We start from the raw sequence: 25,753 nt of genomic DNA on the forward strand, positions 1-25,753 counted from the left end.
GGATCAGGTGCAATGAAAAAGAGAAATCCCAATAAATGTCCAATTAAGACTTATGGGGCGGTGCAGCAATATTAAAACAACGTATCTCCAATAAATCTTCAAAATGTAAAAGCATTGGACATATGATATTTATTAAAAATAAATCCGATATGGATTCGTATATGAATTCAATCACATATTTATGTATATATCTGAACCTGATCTGATTTCTTAATCAGATATTAAAATTTTAGATTAATTAAAAAAATTCAGATCTGCTACGTATGCATATGCAATAAATTTTAATTCGGAAGAGCACCAACATGGAAATAAACTAAGGAAGAGTTTGAATAAGAGACCAAAATACCAGCGTTTGGAGGCAAAACCTGATTTTGCTTTCAAAACTCCTTTAAGGTGCATTTGGATGGTATTAAAACTAAGTTTTGTCAAAACCTACGGGCTTGAAAAATCGAAATCCCTTATGTTTTTTCATGTAAAATTGATTTTTGCCTCCCCTCTCAAGCTTTCATATTGTCATTCAAAAACTGGCGTCTTCAGTAATCCGTTCTATATAAGATTTTACAACTTAGAAAAAATTTAAGAAATTTTTAGAACCTTAGTTTCCAGTCTTGCATAAAACTGCAATTTTAGATCTAAATAAACTGATGTGAAACTGGATTTGTAAGTTTTTCAGTGATGGAGATGCCAAGGGAATCTCTTATATTGTTGGTTTGTTATTATCTAACGCCGTTGCTTTTGATCTTATTTTCTTTCAAATAGTTAGTAAACAATGTGGAATTTTCGAATCTATTATGATAAAAGGTGCGGTTTGATACTGTTATGCCTTAGATGCAGCGTTATATGACTTTACAACCGTCAGATCTGGAGGATCCGACGGTCCTCGTTGCTTAACGATGCAAATATGATCAGGAACTCGAGCCGACCGGGAACCGTTTTTTCCCTCCTTTTTCTCCAGTTGACTGACGCCCTAAACCCTACTCCGGCGGAGAGAGGAAGCCTGGTTAGTTTGGCGTGTAGAGAGCGAGGGAGAGAGTCTGGCGACGTCACGGTTGAACCGATTTCCCGGTGGTTTGCTGTTTGTTTTCCGGTCGATCGCTAGCTCGGTGGGCATCCGACCTGACGTAGAGAAGAGGATTCATGCAGCTCATCGTGTTGTTGTTTTTGTCCATTCCTTGTCTGGCATGGGCGATCCATGCGAAAGGAAGAATGTTACTACGAAGCCGAAGAACCTTCATGACGACTCCGCTGGGTACAGGATCCTCAAAGAAGGGGAGGCGGAGATTCTAATACACAGGAACGATGTATTCTACAACAAAGCGCAGGTGAACTTTTGATAGATTTCGCACATTTTATGGTTGAATTTTGTTTTTTTGATATAGTCTGTTTATTTCATTCATAAAAAATGTAGACCGGTTTCCTCTTTAGTCGGTACATCTGCATGCTCCTCGCATCAATTCAGGTTAAATTGTGTTTTTTCGATTACAAAGATCAGCGATTGATTGCATTTGCTTGAACAATTGCATGTTCTGGGTTTATATGATCATAGTTCTTGTTCAATTTGAGTGACCGTTTATTAGAACTGACTTATCCAAATACCATGATAGTCTGGGGAAATCTTGTTTCTCTATTCAAGTAATTTCCCTGATCGTAGTTCTCTTTCAATGACATACTCTGGGCGAGTTGGTTAAGTTCGGACTTTGTATCAGTTGTAAGAAAAGCAGGATAATCCACGAACTTTGTGCCACTGATCAATGCAGTTTCTTGCTTATCCTTCGCTTCCATATGCCCATATATCAAGACCAGTTGAGCGAGTTTAGGATTGCAAACTGTGCTTTTCTCCCACTCTGAGAAGAAACTTCTTCCCACTTATTTGATCTGTGAATATTACGGAGTCTTAAGTTATTAAGAAATCATATCATTTTTGGGCTTAACACTCCAATGCTATTGTATTCACCAAATTGATTTTGATTCACCGAAAGAATATATCATAAGATGTAATAATGATAAGCCGGACCTCTGTTTCTGTGTAATAGCTTTTTTGTCTATGAACAGGTAGTTAACAGGGATTTGTCAATAGCAGTGTTAAGGACGTACGTAGACAAACGTAATGAAGAGCATAAAGTTAGGCGTTGCGAGGAAGTTGCTGCAAAGATCGCATCAGCAGATGGCAGGCTGGAACGAACATCAGATCACGAAGTTTCACCTCTCAATGAAGAAAAAATCAAAGGACACGAAGATCGACAAGCCTTGTCTAATATCAAACAAGGTGATGACTCTGATGCTACAGCTCGAGGGAACAGGGAAGTGAAGGAAGCAAAACCACTTAAGGTTTTAGAGGTTTGGTCCTTTTTCTGGTGCTCCTACTTCCTGATACGGTATCATGACTCTAGCATACTGAGTGTTGGAAGGTTTTGGTGAGCTTAAGCTTGACTATTTAGCTGTCCCAACGAGTAAAGGAAAGCATAGTTGCATCAGTTTTTTCACTTCAGTCTTGCATATATTATTTTCCACTGCTTATTTAGAATAGGACATGCATCCTAGCAAGCACTTTTCATGCTTCAACGGATTTTTAGATAGCACCAAGTTTAGAAGAAGAACCTAATAATCTGTCTGCATTGCACTAAAATTTTTATGGCAAAATGGACAGTTTTTTTTTGTTAAAACTTTGTTTTTAAAGCGATGTTTTGCAAGATGGGGCATTACAAATATATAAGTCGAAAATACTTGGATGATTTTTGAGGTGGTCATAATGATAAACCTGTTGGGAGATACACACTCTCTTGTTGTCTCCCTCCTTTTTTTGCTTTTTAAGACTTTAGTGCTTCTCTTGACAATGAACTACAGGCTTTGGCTGCCTCTGGATTAAGAGCACTGAGATATGCACGTGAAGTAGAAGGGCTTGGTTCAGTTATAGCTATTGATAATGATAAAGGTATTCTCCTGTCATTCCTATTATTAAATCAATTTGTAATTATTTTTATATATGTTTGTGACATAGCTATACTTTTTGGCTTATATGTAAGGGGCGTTGCCTGAACCATTGGTATGTATAATTTTGTGTTAATACAGTGGCTTTTGAAGCTTGCAAACAGAATATAAAGCTGAACGGCTCTTTTGCTTGCTCTAAGGTTGAGCCAGAACTTGCAGATGCTAGGGTCTATATGCTTACTCGGCCAAAAGAGTTTGATGTGGTAAATTTTTTTCCTTGTTGTTTATTACACTATTTGAATTTTTTTTTGGCAATCAAGTAAATGATGCTTGACTGACGAAAAACCTGTCCATTATGGGAAAGGGATCCTGCTTGTATCTGCTGGAATGTAAAGAACATTTGGCGTCTTTTATCTCTCATGATTCATCAGTGTCTCTTTGTCTGGATGTCATTGGCAACACTATAAAATTTATTGATGTGTTTGAAGTTATTAACTGGCACTAGCCGTGGACCCTGACTCCCAATCATTGACCATAATCCTACGGTTGAAGATGGGGGAGGCCTGATTTGCTGTTCTGCATTAAGGGCCATGAACTAGTGGTCCTCAAACTGAGGACATTCCTTCTGCTTCATCATCTTCATGAGTTTGTGGGTTTCTCTTATCAGAAGAACTGGAGCATTGTAAGCCTGTCACATGCTTGATTAAACCCTTATTTAGAAACAAAAGGGGCAAGAATCTTTCCTGATAATATGCTTAGTTTCTTATCCATACTTTTTGTTTCAAAATTAGAAGGTTTCATTGTGGATAAAGACTCTTTAGCACTTACTGGCCTGACCTCTATTAACTTTTGGATAATTGTGTTGTATTTCTTGTAACTATTTATTGCACATAATATGATACTATTAACTCTTTCTCCCTCTCTCTCACATCTGATACTCATGAACATGCATTACGTTTGATTTCAGGTTGACCTTGATCCTTATGGATCTCCTTCAATATTCCTGGATTCAGCAGTTCAGTCTGTGGTAGATGGGGGCATGCTAATGTGCACAGCTACTGATATGGCTGTTTTATGTGGGAATGATGGAGATGTCTGCTATTCCAAGTGAGATGAATGTCTATTTTCTTTACAAGATGTATTATTAAGGTTTAGGTACATAGCATGTAATTAATTCTTTGTGGATTAATGTCAGATATGGTTCATACCCTTCGAAAGGGAAATACTGCCATGAGATGGCTCTAAGAATCCTCCTTGCATGTATTGAGGTACACAAACATTTTTTTACAATTTTTTTCTAATGTATTGCTCCAGGATGTGTGCTATCTTATTCGTTTAAATGCAGAATCATGCAAATCGCTACAAGCGTTACATTGTCCCTGTTCTTTCAGTCTCAGTTGATTTCTACATACGGGTATTTGTTCGGATATACACGTGAGTAAATGTTCTTGGTGGTGCTTGACAGTGATTTTTGGGTACTTTCCTAATTTTCTTAGTGATATTACATTTTCTTTTGGTCAAAACTGAGTTCGTTATTTTTTTATTGTGTCAAACAGTTCTGCTAATGCTATGAAGAGTGCTCCTCTTAAGCTCTCATATGTCTATCAGTGTACTGGATGTGATTCATTTCACCTGCAACCTCTTGCTCGAACTGTTAGTAAGGTACTTTCATTGTTTTTGTTAGCATGGTTGGACCTTGTATAATCAATCTAGCTGAAGTAGGTACTAACAGAGAGGCAACGCTGCTGAGTTTGTCAAAAACTAAGTGCGGTGTTAAGTCACCTATCCCTAGGTCGTTGGTCCTTCTAGTGTTCCAAGGCAAAAACAAACTTGCAGGAATCGATAGCATTTGACTGCATGGGACTCTTCCTGATGAGAACCAATTGGGTCTGCATTTTGTTGGCCTGATCTAATTTTGGATTCCTCTAGAGTTCCCAGATTCAGATATTAATGATTTGCCAGTCCAATTCTTACTTTAGAATCTGGGACGTCGATAAGTTACATTTTTACTCTCTTGTTAAATCATTGTAATTTGACTCTATGCTAGACGAAGATGATCTTATTTGGACTTTTTCCCCTTTCAAGCACAATAGTGTTAGATATGCACCGGCTTATGGTCCTGTTGTACCTCAAGAGTGCAGTGATTGTGGGAAAATATTCAACCTGGCTGGGCCTATATGGTCAGCTTCAATTCATGATCAGGAGTGGATTTCATCCATCTTATCAAATGTTGTATCATTGAAGGATCGATACCCAGCATATGAAAGGATATCTGCTGTTCTAACCGCAATATCTGAGGTATTCGCAATTGTTCAAGAAATTCACTATCATTTTTGCTGAACCACCAAAATATCGTTCTAACCGCTGCCTTATTTTGTGTTGGAATGCATATGCCTCTGTGCGACATTGTGTGGAAACTGTCTTTGATAGTTTTGTGCTTGCTGCCTGTAGGAGCTGCTTGATGTTCCGCTGTATGTCAGCCTACACAGCCTGTCTGCCACCCTCAAATGCGAATCTCCTTCGGCAGTTATGTTTCGCTCTGCGGTCATGAATGCTGGGTATCGCATGTCGGGGACTCATGCTAATCCGCTAGGACTCAAATCAGACGCCCCAATGAGCGTCATCTGGGATATAATGCGCTGCTGGGTAAATCATGCCTCTCTCTCTCTCTCTCTCTCTGAGGGAGAATCGACCAACCTGATATTTGCTTTGTTCTGCAGGTCAAACTTCATCCAGTCAAATCTCGACCATCAGATCAACCTGGAAGCGTGATCCTGGCCAAGGAGCCCACCATCCAGGTAGGTTTCCAATATTTGCCATGCATATGCGACACCGTCATGGATACAGTTCTAATATTGCTTTTGCCAATTTCTCAGGCGAATTTCGCTCGTTTGAAATGTTCGAACGGAGGAAAAGATAAGAAGAAGGCGAGGTTCCTGCCCAACCCTGAAAGCCATTGGGGACCGAAGCCGAGGGCTGGCCGGCAGATAAAGAGCAAGAACGCATCCTTGTTCTTAGGGCCAGACCGAGTCAATCGTCTCAAGGTGCTGGACAACCCAGATGAGCCTGAGACGGGTGTTGATCCGAAGGAGAAGAGACGGTTCCTCAGCTCGATAAAAGAATACACCACCAGCGCAGAGGCCTGAAATTTTCTCACTCCATGGTGCTGTTTTATTTTGTTCTTGTAAACGTTTTGCTCTAGAGTTAAGATTTTGTAAATACTTTTAAGCCTTTAAGGGTGACTTTCATCATGGATGCGTCTTCGCGTAGCCCGCACCCCTTTGCTTTTGTCACAAGGCCAGCGTGTTCTGCATGGGGGTCTGTTGGCTAAGGTGTTCCTCCGCACTTGTCCTTTCAAGGCACCCCTCATATTTCCAAATTGACTTCTCTACAGTTTCCGATGGGCTTAGTGGCGCCGATACTTGCTTGACCTCAGTGGGCTCTCTGATTCGTACCAAATACAATCTTCATATAGCCTCCTCACGGCGCCCAGGCCCTATCGGAGGTGGGCTCAGCTATGAAGGGGGTTGGCTCATCTCCACACAGTGGAGATTTTCTGGAGGAAAGAAATAAGCACATGCAATCGGGAAAGAGGAGCAGCATGGGAAAGTGGTTCCCGAAATTTTAGGTGCTTTAGCCTTTATACGAAGCCAAAAAATCAAAATCAGTTTTGTAGTCAAGTGTGCAGAGAGAAGGAGAGAAATCTGAAAGAAGAAAATGGAGGGAAGTGCTGGAGGAAAAATAGGGATCACTCGAAGAGTTGGGGAATGGGAAGTTTCCATCCCTTTCAGATTGAATTTAAAAAGATATACATATGAAGCACATCTCTTAATTGGTCCTCCAAAAAAGGGACCTGTCTCAAACCGTTTCTGTTACTATCTCTTATATAAGAGAGCTTTCCTGCTCTTTCTTCTTCCTACTCATTGCTCTCTCTCTCTCTCCCTCTCTTTCTTCTTCCCCACCCACAAGAGCCTTTCTGTCTGGAACAGTTCGTGCCATTACCATCTAGGAGGCAAATGGCTTGCTGCTCTGTAAGCCAGGCTAGCCTTCTCGTCTGTGCCGCCCTGGTCATGCTCGGCTCAGGGAGCTTACCAGCTGGTGGCTTCCAGTTCCATGTCGGCGGCTCCAGAGGTTGGATCGAGCCCACTGGAAATGACACCGATGTGTACAACGATTGGGCGTCGGAGAACCGATTCCATGTCGGAGACTCAGTCTGTAAGTTCCATCTTTTCTTCTTCTACTTTCTGGTTTTTAAGATGTTCCGATCAACTCTCTTGGTTCGTGCATGGTTTCGGAATCTGCCCACTGTCTCTGAGTAGATTTCGAGTACAAGAATGACTCTGTGCTGGTGGTGGACGGCGACGACTACGGGACGTGTGACGGGACGTACCCGATTTACAAGTTCAAGGACGGGCACACCACCTTCACCTTCGACCGCTTCGGCTTCTTCTACTTCATCAGCGGCAACCTCACCCACTGCCTCAACGGCCAGCGCCTCATCGTCCGCGTCATGCACATCCTTCCCTTCTCACCTGGCCCTCTGGGCGCTCCGGCCCCCCAGCCAGGCGATGGCGACCAAGGTGGCGACCCCTTCAGCCCCGCCCACTCTCCACCCACCTCTAGCTCCGCGTCTCCTGTAACCGCTAACGTTTTGGTCTCACCAGCGGCAGTTGTTGCCCTGGCGGCCGCCGCCTTGGTCGTTTCATTCTCTGGATTGCTTCTCTAGGCCTAGTTGCTCTCTCTCTCTCTCTCTCTCTCTCTTCTAATTTAGTTTGATGGAAGTTTTATGTTAAGGAGTTAATGGCTAGGCTGTGGACTTGTATGGACATTTCATCTGTGTTTTGTGTTTGGACATCCATTAATGATATGGCTTTACTCTTTAATATCTTTTACATGCACAAGAGTTGCTTAGTTTAACTTGATATTCCCTTGAGCATCTTAGTCTTGATTTTTTAGACTTTGGTTGATTGGCACTTCTGAATACTACTTATATTTCATTCAAAGGCTGTTGAAGGCCGTGTCTTCCAATCAGTTCTTTCATTTGATAGTTTTAAGTCCAACTCCTTCCATATATGGGACTAGCAATCTTCAGGGAGAAAGAGAGAGCGGTTTCAAGAAAGTGGTAGACGTGAGTGAGTAGTGGAGAGAGGGATAGTTGGGGAAACAGTTATCACATAATAGTGGGTCTAGTGAGAGAGAGAGAGAAGGAATCGATCCAATTTTTAACGAAAAAAAAAAAAAGAAATCAATTATAAAAAATGGTAATTTGTTCCTTTAAAATGGTGATGGTTTTATTCATTGGCTTACACAACGACACTTGTTGTATGGAACTCGGGTTAGATGTCTATATTTAGAGAAAATGATTTTTACCTTTGTGTGCAGCATAACTGAATTTTTAAAGTAATATTCATGTCAAATTTCACATTCAATATTTTTCCCCTGGAAAAGAAGGAAGGGTTTCATTATCTTTTTGGTTTTGGTAGTTGTATCGATCAGAGGAGTTGATTGAATTATCATCTGCGATAAGTTCGAAGTTCTTTATTAGCATGCATGTGATTTATACCGTTTGTTCAAACGGCGTTCTCAATGAGAAGTTCTTGTATATGTTTTATCTTGGATTGGGCATTTGTAAATCTGTGATTCGAACTTCATCCAAGAACATGAATCTGATGTAGCAAAAGATTCACACCGGAAGTCATGATTCATCAAACTAATGATCTTCAGAACTCACTCCTAAAAACCATAGTTGAAGTCCTCATTTTAGTTTCTGCATAGAAAGATCCATTAATCTTAGATCCATAGATCTCAAACACTCCCTCATTTATACAAAGTTACCAGTAACTATGAAAAGAAAAAAATATGTGACCATTGAAAAATAATGCATCCGCATAGGTGACGAGAGTTTGAGAAATGGCAATTTAGCAGAAGAAAAGGCGAGCTTCCTGATAAACTAATTTAGAATTTTGATTCTGGAATCACAATTTCAGAATCAATTTTTCACTTAAAAATTTGATTCTAGTGTCGGATCATAATTCTCTCCAATTTTGATTCTAGAATGAGCCGATAGTTCCAGAACCAATGAGAATAATGATTCTGGAATTCCATTGCTTCCAAGTGAATCAAACACCCCCTCAGGTTCCAGTAAAAATGCAAGCTGATCCTAAGTCATCTGCAACAAACTTTTCATGCCAAATTTTGCTTGGCTGCATTGACATTATAATTTATAATAAAGAGTGGAAATATGGTCACCATCATGTTTCACCTTCTTGTATCGCCTGCAAACAAAATCAATGCGACTTGATTTCAGTTCAAATCAGTCTCATCCTTTATGCATCTAAACCTTTTTCTACTAGATTTTGGGCCCGGCCGGCCCATTTAAATTAAAAAAATACTTTTTTAATTATAAAATAATATTTTTTAATATAAAATGTATTTATTAAAAATAAAAAAAATATTATTAAAACAAAAAATTAAAAATATATATATATTTTTAACTTATCGGTCCTAAACAGGCCGACCCGGGCCGAGATTTTCCCGGCCCGACCCCCAGCCTTAATTAGGAATATGGGTGTGGTATGGTATGCCTCAATGTCATTGTTTGTGATCGTTGAAACATCCATAAGAATTGAACACATGCATGCCTTCAACTCACGACTTGCTCGACTAACTATGTTAAGGTTAAATATGTTATATTTGGCTGCCTCAAAAACATTGAAGAAGTAGAAGAAAATTTTAACCAGTTTTTTGTTATACTACAAGCTGAGCGTGTTGTAGGTTTGTTGTAGCGAGAGGCAGGGTAACCCTTGACTCGAAACGAATCCGACCCCGTGTTACGATCCAAAAAGGTTCGTATTTAAATCCACCGGCTCTCGTCGCTTCCATGAATTCATGGGAGAGAAAATGAGCCGAAGCACTCTTGATCTTGGTAATGGGAGCGAGGTTATCTACTTCGAGAAATTTCTGCCGCCCCACCAATCATGGGACTGGTTGAAGTATCTGGACGAGGGAATTCCTTGGACGCGTCCGACCATTCGAGTCTACGGCCGCTCTCTTACGCAGGTAGATTTTGTTTTCTTTCTTCCTTGTTGATATTTTATGTTTCTAATTGTCATTCGTTGATGGTTTATGTTTCCAATTGTCATTGTCTTCAAGAAATTATTCGTTTTCTGTGGGAAAACTCTGTTTTCGTCGAATTTTCATGTTGGGGTGTTTTGTATGTTTTCTGGTTTTACGGGTTAAGTTTTTCCATTTCCTCTGTTGTTTTTTTGGGAGATTTTCCTTTATGGGAAGAATTTTGGAGTTTACATGTTGGTGTCATTAACTTGATATCTTCGTTCTTCTTTAACTAAAATCCTCTACGAGCCAGTCACACCAAACGCGCCCGTCATTTCCTTCTAAAATCGTTCAATAGGACTCCCAACAAGCCTGTCTTATCAAGCTTATCATATCTAACAAATTTATCTTCTTCCTTTCAAACGTTACCGCATTCCTTAAGAACCGTAGTTTCCTGACGATGGTTGGAAAGTGGTTTCCATATCTTATCTTCCCATTCCTTCTTGAAAGGTGATTCCCGATTACGGCAGCTGCTGGTGTTGATTGGTGAAGATTTATATTATTAGAACTTTAGTTATTGGTCTTCACCTATAATGAACTTCCATGTTTTTGAACAATGATTACTCTTGAGAGTTCAATACATGCAGTCTAATTCGCAGAAGAGTCATTCCTCATCAGTTTTTTATGTTGTTGTAGAAACTCTGTGGGGTATTTTGGGGAAGAGTTGACGGAAAATTTTATTTTGCTTTTCTTTAATTGGATGTCCTTTTATATAGACACATGACACGTAAATTCTATATTCATATAGGTCTCTAGGACTAGACCACTCAACGTCTGCTCTTTGGGATGAAAATTCTAGCTTCTAGGTGAGTCTGGAACATCATACTTTACGATGACGCACCAAAGAAAAGCTCAAGGTGCAAAATGACAGGGTTGAGACTCGAGGATGATCACAGTGTAAACATGTCTGGGGCATTTATAATCATAGCTGAGAGAAAGAGATGCTTTCAATTTTTCTGTCCCTCAGCTGTGACATCTTCTCACATGTTGTGAGCAGGTGGCAAGAGAGAACGTGAATAGGTGTCAAGTCAAGTACCCTGGATCAAGTTCCAACCCTACCATTCTTCTGCCTGAGCTTTGCCATTGTATTGTTTTTGTAAGGGTTGAAACTATTGGTGGTCAAGGCTCATCCTCATCATAGGAAACTGTCACATCGTATATTCTTTTCTTTGTTATCTATGGAACTTGACTGCTGCCTCACTGCTTAAATGCAGCCCAGAGATACATGTTATGTTGCGAGTGAAGGACTGCCAGAACTGAAGTACAGCGGTTACCAACCTGTTGTGCATCTATGGGATGAGTTTCCCCCATTGAAGGATATATTGAAAGCGGTAATCAACTTGTAACCAATAATCTAAATATATAGACATTATACTGATGCTCTTGACTACCAGTTGGGGACATAAAAAGGTTGCTGCATTTTCTGACCTATGTGCTCTGTGAAGACAGGATCATGTTATAAGTGAATTTTGTATGTTTACTTTCTGATGAACATGAAAGGACATCCTAGTTGACAGTTGTAGCACTGACCTATACACGTAACAAGTTGGGGAATTATATTACGGTCTTTGCAGCTCTCTACCGCTGCTTTGCAGTGGTGCGGGGAACTGTGATCAAGATTGAGTTTTGAAATGAAATCTAGCTGCTCCTCCATCCTCGTGTCCCTATATTATTCATTTACTTGAGCTTATTCTTCTGAATTCTCACCATGCTCTTTATGCATGGCACGATTCAACAGGTCCATGAAGCTCTACCGGGAAGTAGGTTTAATAGCTTGCTGTTGAACAGATACAAAGATGGATCTGACTATGTGGCCTGGCACTCAGATGATGAGAAATTGTATGGGCCAACTCCAGAGATCGCCTCTGTTTCATTTGGCCGTGAACGTGAGTTTCTGCTAAAGAAGAGACCAACTAGATCATCTAAAGGTACATTAACATTGTTGGAACTGACTGTACAGAATGAATTTTAAAAATGTTCTATATAGCATTCTGCGAAGAGCAATCTTTCCCATAGTAGTTTTCAAGTTTTCAGTTTGTTTTATTCTTGGTAGTCTCTAGTTCATCAGATGGGTCAAGTATATTGCTATTTGGGTTTATTTCTTCTTCTTTTTTTCCCTTCCTGCAACACCTGCTTCATTCTATCTTCCTCGAACAATATTTGCAGTAGAATCACCAAGAGGAAGGTCAAAAGATAAGCATTCCTTCATGCTTAAGCATGGCTCCTTGTTGGTGATGAAAGGATACACGCAGCGGGATTGGTTGCATTCGGTGCCTAAGCGTGCCAGTGCATTGGGAGTGCGAATCAACCTCACGTTTAGGCACGTTCAGAGCTCGGGTTGCTAATAACTTCTACCGGGGAAAGAAAAAACTCGCTACCTATCTTCAGAGTAATATCTTCAACTATAACTTTGCCGTATGTTTTTCTATGGTCCTGAAATATATCCCTCTCTCTCTGTCTCTCTCATGCCAAGTTCTGTGATCCATAACGCATAGAGAGCATGCCAATCAGGCTGCTCGCGTTGGAGGATCAATGTATGTGATTCGACAATTTCGAAATTCAGAATTGATCTGGAAAGAAGAACACTGAAAGGTCGGTGTATGTGATTTAATATATCCCTCTCTCTCTCTCTCTCTCTCTCTCTCTCTCTCTCTCTCTCTCTCTCTCTCTCTCTCTCTCTCTCTCTGGAAGGTCGGTGTATGTGATTTAACAATTTCCAAGTTCGTTTTCGAATTTTGATTTGGTGATGGCAATGAACGCCAGAAATGAATATAATCTTGAGAAGATACTATTTTAGCTACCATATTACCAGTGAAGAGAAGGGATACAAATGATGAGCAACATGTATAGAGGAAACCGAGACGCACATATTTTCAAAAAATTGCCGCATCATCATAGACACTGTACGTAGCGAATTGTTGGAAAAAGTGGGTGTTATGGTTGCCGTGCTCTAGGCATCACGTACATCGATTAGATGCACACGAATGCCTTGAGGATGTTCTGCCTATTATTGAACATTTAACCAGATGCATAGGCAATTGATAAATCCACCCTGCAAACATTTGAAGTTAAAATTATTTTCACACTGTATAATGTTATGCGTGCCATTGACGGAAAACATTTCATTGCCTTACCAAGTACACAAATTTAGACTGAATAGGATGGATTGACCTTAAATTGTGGCAGATATATATAACATTATGTTAGTGTTCAGGTCGCCAAACGCCTCCTAAAGGTGCACCTCCCGGATGAATTTTGTTTATGCAATAAGACGGATGAATGTGCCTGTTGTTTACAAATAAGGAATCTATTTCAGGGAAAAAAAAAACATGTACACATACACGCTCATTCCAAGAGAATTTGCATCTGTCACCTGTCTTTTGATAGAAATGGCATTAAGCTTTTGTTGTTAAGTTTTAGCTGTCAAGAAAGCAATGACAGGTCAGATCCCATGAATATCACTGTGCACAAGCTTAAGCAGGCATAGGCCCTTGAAACAAAGGATCACAAAGTTTTAAGCCATTGAAACACAAACAAAGGATCACATGGGTTCAAACAATTAGTGCTAGCGCCTAAAATGAACCAGGAAACTGGCTTGGATATACTTGTCCTTGATGGCTCACCTTGATCCTTGTACAGACCAACTTTCCTAATCTCACCTTCTACTGTAGAAGAATCTGGCACATCAAAACTGGCCATGGCATGATTCCATTTCACCATTCCGAAAAATTTCAAAATGAAATCTCTATGATCCATAACATGATCACTGATCAAATGATTAGGAAGATAACTGAAACTTTTGTGACAAAAATTTGTGCTGGTGATCTATTGACGAATCAGTCGAGCTGCAAAGGATCCATCAAGAGAATGCCGGACTGGATTAGATGAGTAGAATCCTTCCTCTGTAACAAAATCTTGGGGAACGTATCTATCCACAGGATCTACTGAGAATTCCTGCATAGCGGTTCATTGGTGCATGGTGATATTCAGAAAATGACATGGTAAATGAGCAAAGGCGGTCTAGAAATTCAGAGGTGTCTATTCAACCTAACAAGCTCAAGAAAAACGATTTGGAGTTACATGTAAGTCCTATTCAAGTGCCACAGATAATCAGAGCAACTTAAGTCAAACCTGAACAATCTAAATAGCACTTAAAAAGAGTTTTAGGTTGGACATAATAAACAGACTTGGCCATTACTAAATCAGACTCGAACCCTTCTGTATTTTCTGCATATAGTACATAGAGATCCAACCCAATCTGCCGTGTCTTTCTCACCTACTTCCATTTTTTTTCTTTTTCCTTTCTGGTTCTTATTTTTCCGTCCAATTGTTTTTGCTTGCGAAGGGGGATGAAGGGACAATTTTTTTTTGTTCCCCTGCAGGATGCTGGACATGTGGGCATGCGAGGCTCACATCAACATTGGACAGTGGCACCACCAAAGCTTCCCGAGATAAGTATTTGTACAAATCACAGGGTTCTGTTTCATAATAAGTCTGTATTACCCAAGACACTTAAATCATGTAATTGAAACTTAGGACAATCGTTTTACCCACTCAGCTTCGTCAGGTCATGCCGTCAAAGTTGATCATATATTCTCATCCTAAACAGAAGACATTTCTCACAGCTTGCGAGGGTTGCTCCTGCAACTGATTTGACTAACAGAATCCCGCCAGCCAATATAAAAACTTAAAGCTTTTGGATGAGATCGCGCCCAACTCACACCAGTAGATTTGTTGAGACACCTACCAGGAACACCTGAGGCTTATTGGACATGCCTTCCCTACAAAACTACTAAAACCATGCCTGATGCCAGTACTTGGCACAGGACAGAGCTCATTGAAGACCAAAGACAGTTCCCTTTCGAGAGCAACAAGTTCGTACAGAAAGCAGAAATTAATATCAAAGAAAAATTGCACATAATTATCAGGTTCATACCATATGCCGGTGAAGAAATGCTGTCACCCTCTCGGCATTTTCTCCAGGATCAATTGAACATGTGCTGTACACAAGTACTCCTCCGGGCTTTACCAACCTAATCATAGATACTAACACGTTACACTGGATAACAATGAAAAGGTCACCGTAGCTCCTTAATCAAATGTTCATATAAGAAAATAGAAACCAACTTCTGCCACAAAATCACACATTTATAATATCTGTTAGCTAAAAAGTTTGATCAAAACTTCAAACGAACAACTTTTAGATGGTATATACCCACGCAGCTTCAGACTCAATCACATAATTTATTTCAAGAATAATGAAACCCAAAATAATTACAGAATTACCAAAAGAGTAGATCTAGTTTCTTTTCTTTAGAATGGGGAAAGGAAAACTTTGGTTATACTTAGGTTCTACTTGTGACTGATTCGGGGTTAGCTGTACCTTGTGCACCGACACACTATCCTATTGAACTACAAGGAAAAGTTAATTCCACTGACTCAAAAACCTCACGTTTCTGCCAATTAGTTCTCTTATTAGCTAGTCTATCTGCCTGTTCTCTATTTCTGGGCAGGCACATATCACACCCATGCAAATTGAGGTTTAGCCATGACCGTTTAATCATGTTTCTTTGAGCATGAGCACAAACTACATTTGCATGAAATGTTCAGATGTAACATAAGAAAACAATATATAGGGGTGGACTATAAGAAATACAGAATTACATGGCTGCTGCATCAAGGAGTTCATCTTGTAAATTCTGTAGTTGCTCCATGTCCTCTGCTTTTCTGTTCCAGCGCAAGTCTGCTCTCTAGAACATGAAAACATCCAAAGAAAAATTAACTTCCAAGGGTATCCTGCAACGAAAAACTTATTATGAAAAAGCCACCATGGATCCCTAAACTGCACGAAGGAAAAAGTGAAGTTCAATATTAATAAAAGAACATGACAAAGGAATGATCTTGTAGCAGTTCACTCTTATACTTAATTCGCCATGGCTAACCATCATTTGCACAATGTACTAATAAATTTAGGAGTAAGGAATCAGTAGCAGTTACTATGTACGGACATTCCTAATGTTCTGCTTTAATCTTAGCAATGAACTGCTTTCCTAAGTCATACCTTTGAAAGCACACCCATTCCTGAGCAAGGAGCATCCAATAAAACCTTATCAGCCTTGATGGAAGTTTTTGCCTAAAGATGATGAGAATAGTCTAATTCAGGCTATAGCCGAGAACCCAAAAGATCAAACAGGAAGTCACAAAACATCCATGAGATAACTGTATTGCTGTAGTCTTTCAAACAAAATAAAAAAAATAAAACGTTTATAAGGATTATGCATGGAATTTGGAAAAGCCAAGCTTCCTTCATGCATAATTTTCTGATGGGACTCACAGCGAACATACGCAGATCAGCGTGAATTGTATTTACAATATCATCAACAGAATGTTGTCTTGCAGCATCTTCCAGGACTCTCAGACGGCCTGGATTTATATCAATAGCCAGCACACTACCTGTGCCACAACAGGCTTATGGTAAGTTTGATTTTGGGCAGAAAACTCAGGAAGAAGGAACAGATGGCATGCAAGTCTTTTAAACATTTGTTTTCCAAAGAAGAAAAAAGTAATGCAGAGATCCAGTTTCAACATCCTTATTAAGTGTTGAGTCAATGAGAGATAAACCGCTCATTAGTTGTAGTTAACAGAAGGAAACATGTGATAAATGAATGCACGTCTTTTAAAGCAAGAGCTTAAACCATAACTGCATCTCAGATGTAAACCATTCTAAACTTGCAATTCAAGTGAAACATGCTTCAGTCAAATATTTCTACTTGTACATCAAGTGCTGCAAGCAGAGAACTTAAAAAAAGATTGAATCACAATTTTGAGAAGACAAGAGTGCCTGTATCGCTTTAAGAACCTTCAATCAATAAGACAGAGATGAAATTATTTCATGCCTCAGCCAGAAAGATAACATTAAATCAAAAGCAATATTTTCATTACAACACCAAAGCTAAAATAGTCAGATTTTTGTCCAGTAATTTCATTAAAATGTGCCAATCATTACCGACAAACAAGAACTTGCTACAATCTCAGAGAACGAAGGCATTTATTACAAGATAAACAACTAATATTGTTTTTATATAACAAATGTATTATGCTATGTATACCCATTCAAAGTTTCATTTTTATTATTGGAAATGAGGAGGAGGAAGGCCCTTTACAAGAAACAAATGCAACCTCCTCTTGTTTTCCATAAATAATCCTAATCCCAAGTTCCCAACGTATATGCTGAGATATTTGCCAGCATTTTTTTTTAACTTTTAATTACCTAGTTAAGATTGAGACCATGGACTACTTGACCCTTGAGGCATTGCTAAATGAAGGCAAGCCTTGGTGGCAAATCCATGATAAGCACACATATTGTACTGATAAAAGACCAGATTCCCCATAGAACAATCACCTTGACCTCTCAAGCATGATGCCATGAAAAGCGTCTTTCCTCCAGGAGCAGCGCAACAATCAATAATGGTTTCACCTTGTTGAGGATTAACAACAGATACCACTAGGCCTGCAGCAAAACCATGACAACCGTTCCTTGTATTAGATATAAAGAAAAAATGTCTCTCATGCTAACTTTTTAGAACAGCAAGACAGAATTAATTGGCAACTCATACTCTAGGATGGTGCCTTACCTCAATCAACAGCAGTTAACCTGCCAGAAATAACTTATACATATGCGGTCATAAATGATTGCTTTAAAGACTTTATCCAATATAACAGTTCCAAATTTTAGAAACAAAACAGAATGGTTCAAGCTTAATTAACAGCAAAAAAAATTTAATGCGGCTCTAAACAAGACTTAGAAGAAGCTTTCTTGATTAAGTTAGGATGAACAAAATTATGTCATATCACTAAATAAACACAAAGAAACGAAATCATATTTGTTAGACATGATGGAGGCATTAATGAACCCCTATAACATTTTAAGCTGACCTGCACTTTCATCTTGAACTGCACAAATACCATCTCTCAGCAAACCAGCTTGTAGGACAGCCTGCCATGCAAGAAAGAAGAATGAACATACATCAGATTATTGGAATGCCTGTCATGCAAGAATGAATAATGAATATCATCGCATAATAGGAATGTCAGATTGAGCTGCAAATATAGAGATATGACCATTTTTCTGGGTCTCCCAATATGACTATGATGTAAAAGGATAGATAAAGGGGCTCAAAATGGTGTGCCATATGACATGGTTTGTCACAATGCAAGCATCCATAACACCGATGTGCTTTGCCTGATGGTAGATTTCAAATTACAACCATTCATCCAGTTAGTATCCTATATTGAATGCCAAGGTAAGGAACACATGTGAAGATGATTGTCTATACATGACTCTAGAATGTGATATTTCACAAAGACATGCATTTAATACATAGAAAAGGTTAGCTTTTTCAACAATGTATGGGCAGTCCAGCCATGCATAGAGCTGGGGGCCAGGAATGCAGCTCATGAAGCCCTCAATGATTGAGCATATTCTTATCTGGTAAAGCTTTTGTTTATAAAATGCATCTGACTGAAAATCAGGCTGTAGACAAAAAGTCCAAACACTAACAGCTTTATCTAGAATTTTTGCAGAATCCATAATTCCATATTAAGATATCTACAGGTTCTGGGCCTCTGGCTTATCACCCCATCACCAAGCTAGACCATCATATTTTTTATCTAAATCAAACTCAGTCCTCATCCAAATCTTCACAAAACCTGTCCTGCGACATACAACAGTACACCTGCTTGAAGGGAGCTACAGCAGGTGCAATCAGCTTGTCCATCTTCAGAAAGTTGCACTCCCAACTTTAAACTAACTCTTATCTTCCATCCCTTCCAATCCATTAGCATTACTTATCAGTTTCCTTCATGTCTACTTCACATAGTTGCCCAGTGAATGATGAAACAGTTTGTAGGGAAAGTATCATTAAGGAACTTTCTACGGCCTTCCAAATTAACCTTGAAATCATACTGATATTTTGATGCATGCAGTACATTTAAGAAAAGCTTTGCAAGTAATGGTACTCCACACAACTAGACCAGCTTTTGAAGAGATTAGGTGACACTTCAAAGAACAACCAAATTACCCCCAGCCACATAATGCAGACAATGGGATCCTAAGTCACATGGATATCGCAGATTGATCCTCGTACACGTGTTGACACATAAATACACCAACTTGGTAAGGGGACACATCGTGGTAAAACTCTTTTTCTACCTTTCAAAATGCATGAATTTTTGTGGGAGTTTTGTTTATATATATATATATATATATATATATATTATAACCCCATCCAAAACACATTAAACCCTTTTTCTTTTTAAATAAATGCACGAATTTTTTTGTAGAATTTGGCATATATTATTTTATCTATTGTTGTACCCCATACCCGCACTGCCTAAAATTTGCCGTACTTGTACCAGCAGAGTGTACCTATTCCCAGTCCTGCATTCATACCCATGTGACTTAGGAGCTCAAAATAAAAGAATGCAAAAGAAAACAATTTTCTACTCATGAAAAAGCATTTAGAATTTTAGAGTTCCAAATATGTACCTGCATACCAGTTCTGAGGTGAACGAAGTCCTTTGTATAAGGAGATGGTTCAACATGCACCTAAGGTCATAGATCAGAATAAGGAACCTATCAGCCATTAATATATTTTACTAAGACTGCAGCAAATAAATAAGGCACATGATATGACTCAGTTTAATACAATCAATAGATAATGACACTAATATTGTTCAGTATCACTGAAAAGTGATAATGATGAAACAGGGGTGCATAGGATTGGGTTTTAAGCATACTCTGTTCAAAAGCATTACTCTTAGTAACTATTAACAGATCTTCCCATGTTCCTCACAACTACAAACCACTAAAAACCATGCAGAAGACGTTTTTATTTTCTTCCAACACATGCACTCGACAAGGAGAAACATGCCATGACAGTATGGTGAATGCTCATGCTTGTTGCAGAAAAGTGACAGCGACCAAATTAACAAATCTCACATGGGTATGAGCCATTGTCACAAAGATTGACTTCTTCTTCTTTTTTTGAGAAAAAAAATGAAAAAAGAAAAAATAAAGAAAAAGTTAATATCATGATACTAAAAGCATGCCAAAATGAAATTGTCACACTTTTTTCATTTTTTGAATTTAAAAAGTTTTTTGTATATCTTAGATTTTTTTATTTTTCTTTTTAAACTTAGCAAGTAGCAACTATTTTGAACTTTTATCAAAATTTTTGTAAGAAAATTAGTAGAAAACTCAAATTATCATAGTTTTTTCATTTTGTAGTTTGTATTTTGTATTTTTTATTTCCTGAGGCTTCCCTGAGAAGATAAGTTTGTCAGTAACAGTCAAGAAAAACCTCATCGATAAAAAAAAAACAAAAAAAAAAACATTTGTGACAATTTGAGTTTGATATAAATTTGTTCAAGCCCATAAAAAGAAGAAAAGTTAATAATAACTGATGTACCTCCCAGTCAATTCAGTTACTCTGACATGAGATTCTGGAAAATAAATATCTTCTTAACTAAAAGTAGGCGTAAACAGAAACACCAACACCATGCAGCTGTAGCCTGTAGGTATAAAGGCTTTGACTGCTAGCGATTTAAAATAATGAGAATAGGCTTGATTATTCCACAGCCGCAAATATTGTCATCGGGCTTCTAATGGCAAGGTTTTTGTCAGGTATTTTCAGCAAAGTTATTTTTCTCAAAAAATCTCATCAATCTTTTAGAAGATGAAAAAAACTCCTAAAAATTGGATAAAAATAAAGTAAATAATAAACTAATAAGAAGAAGACATAAAAAATGACAAGATAAGATAAAAAAAAATCATGATAAACAATTTAATTTAAGTTTAAACTTTAAAGTTTGGGCCATGATTATGTTAACATCAAAAAACACAAAAACCAAAAAGGTGTGACAAAAGTCGTTAAACATATTTTTCACATTTGAACAAAAGAAATAATCTTTTGCATGTTTTTCCTTTTTAGGCTTTCTTTTGTTTAACAGTAATATTGAGTTTGTTCCATATATATATATATATATATATATATATATATATATATCGGTCGCAATAATTTTTCTTTTTGCAAAAAGAGGAACCAGAAAAATAATAACATTTTTTCTACAGAAAAAAGGAATTTTCTTGTTCCTAGATAGAATACATAAAATACATCAAAGATAATCTGGTCAAATTTCCCAGTTGATCTTCAAATTTTGCCACACTCAAGATCACAAAGAGAAAAGTAAACAAAGAGATATAAACTATAAATTGACAGCATCCAAATGAGAACATGTGAGAAATTGAATGGGACCTCCAATGCCTTCAGCTGTTTGATTAGATCGGCTCTAGTAATACCTTTTGCATGATTTGGCCTGTCATTTAATTTGATGGCTGCACATAAGCACTACATATAAATGTCTTCCTATCATAGTTAGACATCTGTTTGAATTCAATGATAAAACAAACCTGAGGCAGAAGCATGGTGTACTGTTGTTCCAAGTCATTAGCCTCACAGTATCTTCTAGCCCAAAATATTTCGTCCACCGCCTGACCATCCACTGTTGAGAAAATATACATCAACAGACATATTAAAAGGAACATCTATTAAAGAAATAACACATCATATAAAGCAAGTTCACTCTAGAACTAAGAACCAACAAAATAAGTTCATAAATTTAAGGACACATTATCCAACAGTGGCATTTGAAGTGTAAGCCGCCCAAAGTATCAGTATGAGTTAACAGGACCCGATAATTTCTGATGTGTTACGTTAACAGGATGAGACATTTTCCCCGTGTCCATAAAGAGGTGAACCCCATGTCTGAGAGGTGCATGTCCTCAGAAAGAAATAGCATAAATCCCCACTAAAAAGGAGGTTCTTTTTGCAAAGTTCAAAGGTGGGACCACCCCAATTCAATTACAGTAGAACCCCAATTACGGAAAAAAGTGGAGAAAAAACAACACTTACAACTGGATGAGAGTAAATGGTAGCAAGAGCACGGGCTTGCCCACGTTCATCTCCTTCAAGGCTTGGCAGTGGAAGTGAATCCTTTTCCTAACATACAAAACTTGAATAGAGTTCCGTACATGAAAGAAATTATTGAAAAAAGCTAAATGAATCCAAATTAAAACATGCCAACCATGCATAAAACTAGCTTCCGCAGAATTCCATTCACCATGCTACCTGCACCAGGTCGAAGAGCCGTCTTTGCAAGTGTAACATTCTGCCCAGGCATAAAATGTAACAATGGAGACATGTCATGGTTAAAGGATAATGATACTAGAACATATGATTATGAAGATATTTTCAGATTGGCAAGACAATGAAAGCATCACTGGGCCATACGATCAAATATTCTTACATTACTAATACAGCAGAATGCTTTGAAAAATGACGAAACCATGAACCAAAAGATGTTAACAAAAGGCAGTTAAGCAACCAAGGCTTGCTTTGAGGCAAAGAACGCATCCCTGAAGAGAAAAACAAGCTAAGAAAGCATAAGTTTCCACGTCATAGGATGGCCAGAGCTATAGACAACTCAAGTAGTGAGAAATTGAGACATCTCAAGAACTAGCTATGCTTGAAAGAAAAAATACCATCCACTTCAAAAACAGTTCCCTTGATAATGATAACCAAAATAAAATATCAATTTTTAACACAGTTTTGAATTAATTTCCCAAAGATCGCACAATGACCTGCCATCTTATTCTGGTTAAAGATTTAGCCAATGCAACACCACAAATTTCTAATAGACTGAAGAAAGAAAGGGCACCAAGCTAAACATAGAGCAGTAATTCTCGTTCTCCTCTGACAAGATGTAAACATCCTTGACACCTACCATTTACCAATGACTCATGTCTTTAGAACTAAAAGCTTCGCAAGGATCATACCTCATTTACAACAGCGTGTGATGGGATATTTAGTTTGACTAACTCATAGGCACCCATGCGGAGAATCTAAGTAAGAACCATGAATCTAGTTCAGATATGGCACATAGGCTTGTAAAACACTATTCCAATTTGACGAGCATGTAATAGGTACCTGCAACAACAGAGGCTCCATGCTGTTCACTGCATCTGGATCGTTACAAAACGAGCTTATAACGTAATCAAGATAGCGTCTCCAACGTACAGTACCGCCAACGATGTCAGTCACCTAAATATGTCAGGTGAGTCAATAAAAAGGAAAGTTGCATCTGGGAAGGACCTAAGACAACAAGTTGTCAACAGACAAATAAGCATAATGACAAGACCTTGCATCCTCCAATCTTTTGCATAATTTACAGGCCACATGCCATTACAAAAATTAAAAACCAATCAGTTGCCTAGCCTGTCATTTTCCAAACCTTTCATCAAATACAATTTACCTGGCTCCACATTATAAGAAGAATAAGATGCGACCTGAGAAGCACATCTTCATGCATCAAGAAATAAAACAAATTAGAAGTCGTTAAAAGTTTATTTAGATTTCTGCGTTTAACTTCCTAGAATTTCATGATATTGTCGCTGAAAAGATAATTGAACTTGTTTGCTTGATTCCTACAGCTTTGGTAATGAGAGTATCTTCACGTTTTCCTTAAGCATGGTTTGTTAGGTTTCTATTTTAAATCATTATTTTAACGTTATATTTGATCCTTCTGTTCTCAGCCGTGACAAACATGAAATTTTAAAATCCCACTAGTAGACCAGTCGCTGGATGTGGGAAAGTTAGTTTCGATTACCTGTAGACATGGCAGATGGAGCAAATTTGTGCTCTTTTCTATGTCACTCTCATGATTACAACCATGTTCTTATCATTTTGAATCCACCAGCTGGAGGAAAACATCTAACGGGATTCAAACCGGGCATTTATTTGTGAGCATTAGCATAAATATGTAGGTAGGTAGGGGTTCATTGACGGTTGCATATACATATGTACATGAATTTGTAAAAAAAAATTACAACGAACCAGGAAATTACAAAATAAACTCGTGCCTTAATTTATTTTAACATTTTAGTATGTAAAAGATATTAGTTGCAAATAAAATGCAACCAACAAGAAAATGAAAACTAATTTAAAATCAAATGGATCCATATGGTCCACCTTTTGTTTGCATGGTTTCCGTTTCTCTAATCAACATATACAGCTTGATGTGCCTATGAGGTACTCATGAGTGAAAGCGATCATATATATTGCAGTTCATAGAATCAACAGCGAAGATAAATCAAGGAACAGCTAAAACAAAGACCATACCAATCTCACATCCCTGTCATCCAAATCCCTAATCCGAAATCCTAGAGTTCTTTCAACATAGCCCATTTCTTGCTCTCTGGAATCTTCTCTCTGCCCATTCAACAAATCAGCAAAAGCGCCGCCTTGCTCTATCCTCAGCAACCGTACGGCCGAAACTGCCACCATTCATGACCAAGAAAAAAGATGAGTCAACAATGAGATTTCAAGCGTCCAAAGAAACAACCATGAAGAACGTAAAGAACGTCCAATATGTTTTTTCACTAGAAGAATGACACCATATGAAATTCAACGAAGGCGCGGAAAGCATGCAGTCGGGGCTACTGCAACGCAATTATGGACGGAAGGAGATTCGATAGAAAAACGATAAAGAATTCAGACTTAAATCCATGATGAAGCTTAGTGATAAAGTAGTGAAAATGAACAGAAAAACGGAACTATCAGTAGATACCCAATCTTACAGCAGTGAGAAGAGTTGAAACTCATAGAAGCACCAATTCCCATGTTTTATAAATCGACTTTGTCAGAATATTTCCAGAAAAAAAAAAAGACAGATAACCATAAAATTCGAAGGAAAATGCATCAAAATCCAGGAAAGCAAAAATGCTGATGGCGGACATTACCTCATTCCAATCGATTACCGGAAAACTATAATAATTAAAACTCCAAAGCTACCATAAGTTAAACATCAAAAACCTCCAGAAAGAATCAAACGAACGGAGATACACAGCTAGTGGAAGTTCGCCATGAAACAAGAGAAAGATGGGATGCCGCCACCTGCTCTGTGAGGAGAAACTTCCGTATTCAACTTGAGGCTTCTATGTTCTCGGCTGGTGCTTGAACGGCTATTGGGTTGTCTCGAACTCCGCTGGAGAGAAGGATCTTTCAATGGTCTGTAGTTGCGCGAAAAGGAATTCGAGCGGGAAACCGGAGTGAGTGAGTTGAAACAAACGAATGAGCCCATTTCTTACGTACTTCTGGCTTTCTTTTCCTGCTTTTCTACGAATTTGGCTCTCCACCTCAAGATTTTTCAAGATTGCAGGAGAAAAGGGCGCTGGTTTTCGGTTGCTCTTATCCTCAAGGACTCGAGTAAATGCAATTGCCAAATATTTTTTCCACCCAGCCGAAGAGTCGTGAATGACATTATGTTGCTTCCTTCTCCCGGGCTCACCTTTTTGTCTGTTTCTGAAATTTCATTTTTTCACATTTTTTTGCAAAACATAACGTCGATTAGGATCTTAAAATGAATCAAAAACTTTGCCGTAGTAACTTTCCAATATTACCTTCTATCATTAACTTGTTTTTTTTATTATTTTGTTGGCCTTCTAATTTTTCAGCCTAACTCAATTTTTTTGAAAAATGTACCTCCTCTTCTAGCAACTTCAACTAAGACGATCTCTAACAGGTTGTACTAAGACTCATTGATTCTTTCCTACATAACAAAGCTTCTTATTGGAGTATTTATTAATGAAAGGTGT

The 25,753-nt window shown here is 38.4% G+C and overlaps 4 protein-coding genes across 6 annotated transcripts; 3 read left to right on the top strand and 1 right to left on the bottom strand.

Moving 5' to 3' along the window:
* The first annotated feature begins 929 nt into the window (after window positions 1-929).
* LOC116259181 (probable tRNA (guanine(26)-N(2))-dimethyltransferase 2) lies at window positions 930-6,179 on the top strand. Of its 2 annotated transcripts, XM_031636858.2 has the most exons (12): window positions 930-1,322; window positions 2,053-2,337; window positions 2,845-2,932; window positions 3,070-3,191; window positions 3,896-4,035; window positions 4,124-4,196; window positions 4,274-4,362; window positions 4,485-4,590; window positions 5,014-5,226; window positions 5,380-5,574; window positions 5,649-5,726; window positions 5,805-6,179. In XM_031636858.2, exons 1-12 carry the CDS (start codon window positions 1,182-1,184, stop codon window positions 6,072-6,074), a joined length of 1,800 nt encoding a protein of 599 aa, XP_031492718.1. In that variant the 5' UTR covers window positions 930-1,181; the 3' UTR covers window positions 6,075-6,179. The 2 variants fall into 2 exon arrangements, with proteins under 2 accessions (XP_031492718.1, XP_031492720.1); XM_031636860.2 differs by lacking the exon at window positions 5,014-5,226.
* A 134-nt stretch (window positions 6,180-6,313) lies between these two features.
* On the top strand, window positions 6,314-7,775 carry LOC116259183 (early nodulin-like protein 2). The gene is made up of 2 exons (XM_031636863.2): window positions 6,314-7,143; window positions 7,248-7,775. Exons 1-2 carry the CDS (start codon window positions 6,945-6,947, stop codon window positions 7,652-7,654), a joined length of 606 nt encoding a protein of 201 aa, XP_031492723.1. The 5' UTR covers window positions 6,314-6,944; the 3' UTR covers window positions 7,655-7,775.
* A 1,965-nt stretch (window positions 7,776-9,740) lies between these two features.
* Window positions 9,741-12,674, top strand: LOC116259182 (DNA oxidative demethylase ALKBH2). 2 transcript variants are annotated; one of them, XM_031636862.2, is made up of 4 exons: window positions 9,741-9,987; window positions 11,256-11,372; window positions 11,780-11,969; window positions 12,211-12,674. In XM_031636862.2, the coding sequence occupies exons 1-4, from the start codon at window positions 9,817-9,819 to the stop codon at window positions 12,384-12,386; spliced, it is 654 nt and encodes a 217-aa protein (XP_031492722.1). In that variant the 5' UTR covers window positions 9,741-9,816; the 3' UTR covers window positions 12,387-12,674. The 2 variants fall into 2 exon arrangements, with proteins under 2 accessions (XP_031492722.1, XP_031492721.1); XM_031636861.2 differs by having other exon boundaries at window positions 9,756-9,987; window positions 12,208-12,674.
* Window positions 12,675-13,389: 715 nt separating this feature from the next.
* LOC116258939 (uncharacterized) lies at window positions 13,390-25,405 on the bottom strand. Its single transcript, XM_031636447.1, has 16 exons — window positions 25,053-25,405; window positions 24,279-24,433; window positions 23,088-23,201; window positions 22,937-23,002; window positions 22,186-22,269; window positions 22,014-22,100; window positions 21,512-21,603; window positions 21,357-21,417; window positions 19,589-19,648; window positions 17,977-18,037; window positions 17,444-17,551; window positions 16,376-16,494; window positions 16,103-16,174; window positions 15,706-15,791; window positions 14,978-15,074; window positions 13,390-13,995 (listed from the first exon to the last, which is right to left on the bottom strand). The coding sequence occupies exons 1-16, from the start codon at window positions 25,237-25,239 to the stop codon at window positions 13,867-13,869; spliced, it is 1,578 nt and encodes a 525-aa protein (XP_031492307.1). The 5' UTR covers window positions 25,240-25,405; the 3' UTR covers window positions 13,390-13,866.
* Between the last annotated feature and the right edge of the window lie 348 nt (window positions 25,406-25,753).

Source organism: Nymphaea colorata, chromosome 8 (assembly GCF_008831285.2).
Source record: "Nymphaea colorata isolate Beijing-Zhang1983 chromosome 8, ASM883128v2, whole genome shotgun sequence".
Lineage (NCBI taxonomy): Eukaryota > Viridiplantae > Streptophyta > Magnoliopsida > Nymphaeales > Nymphaeaceae > Nymphaea > Nymphaea colorata.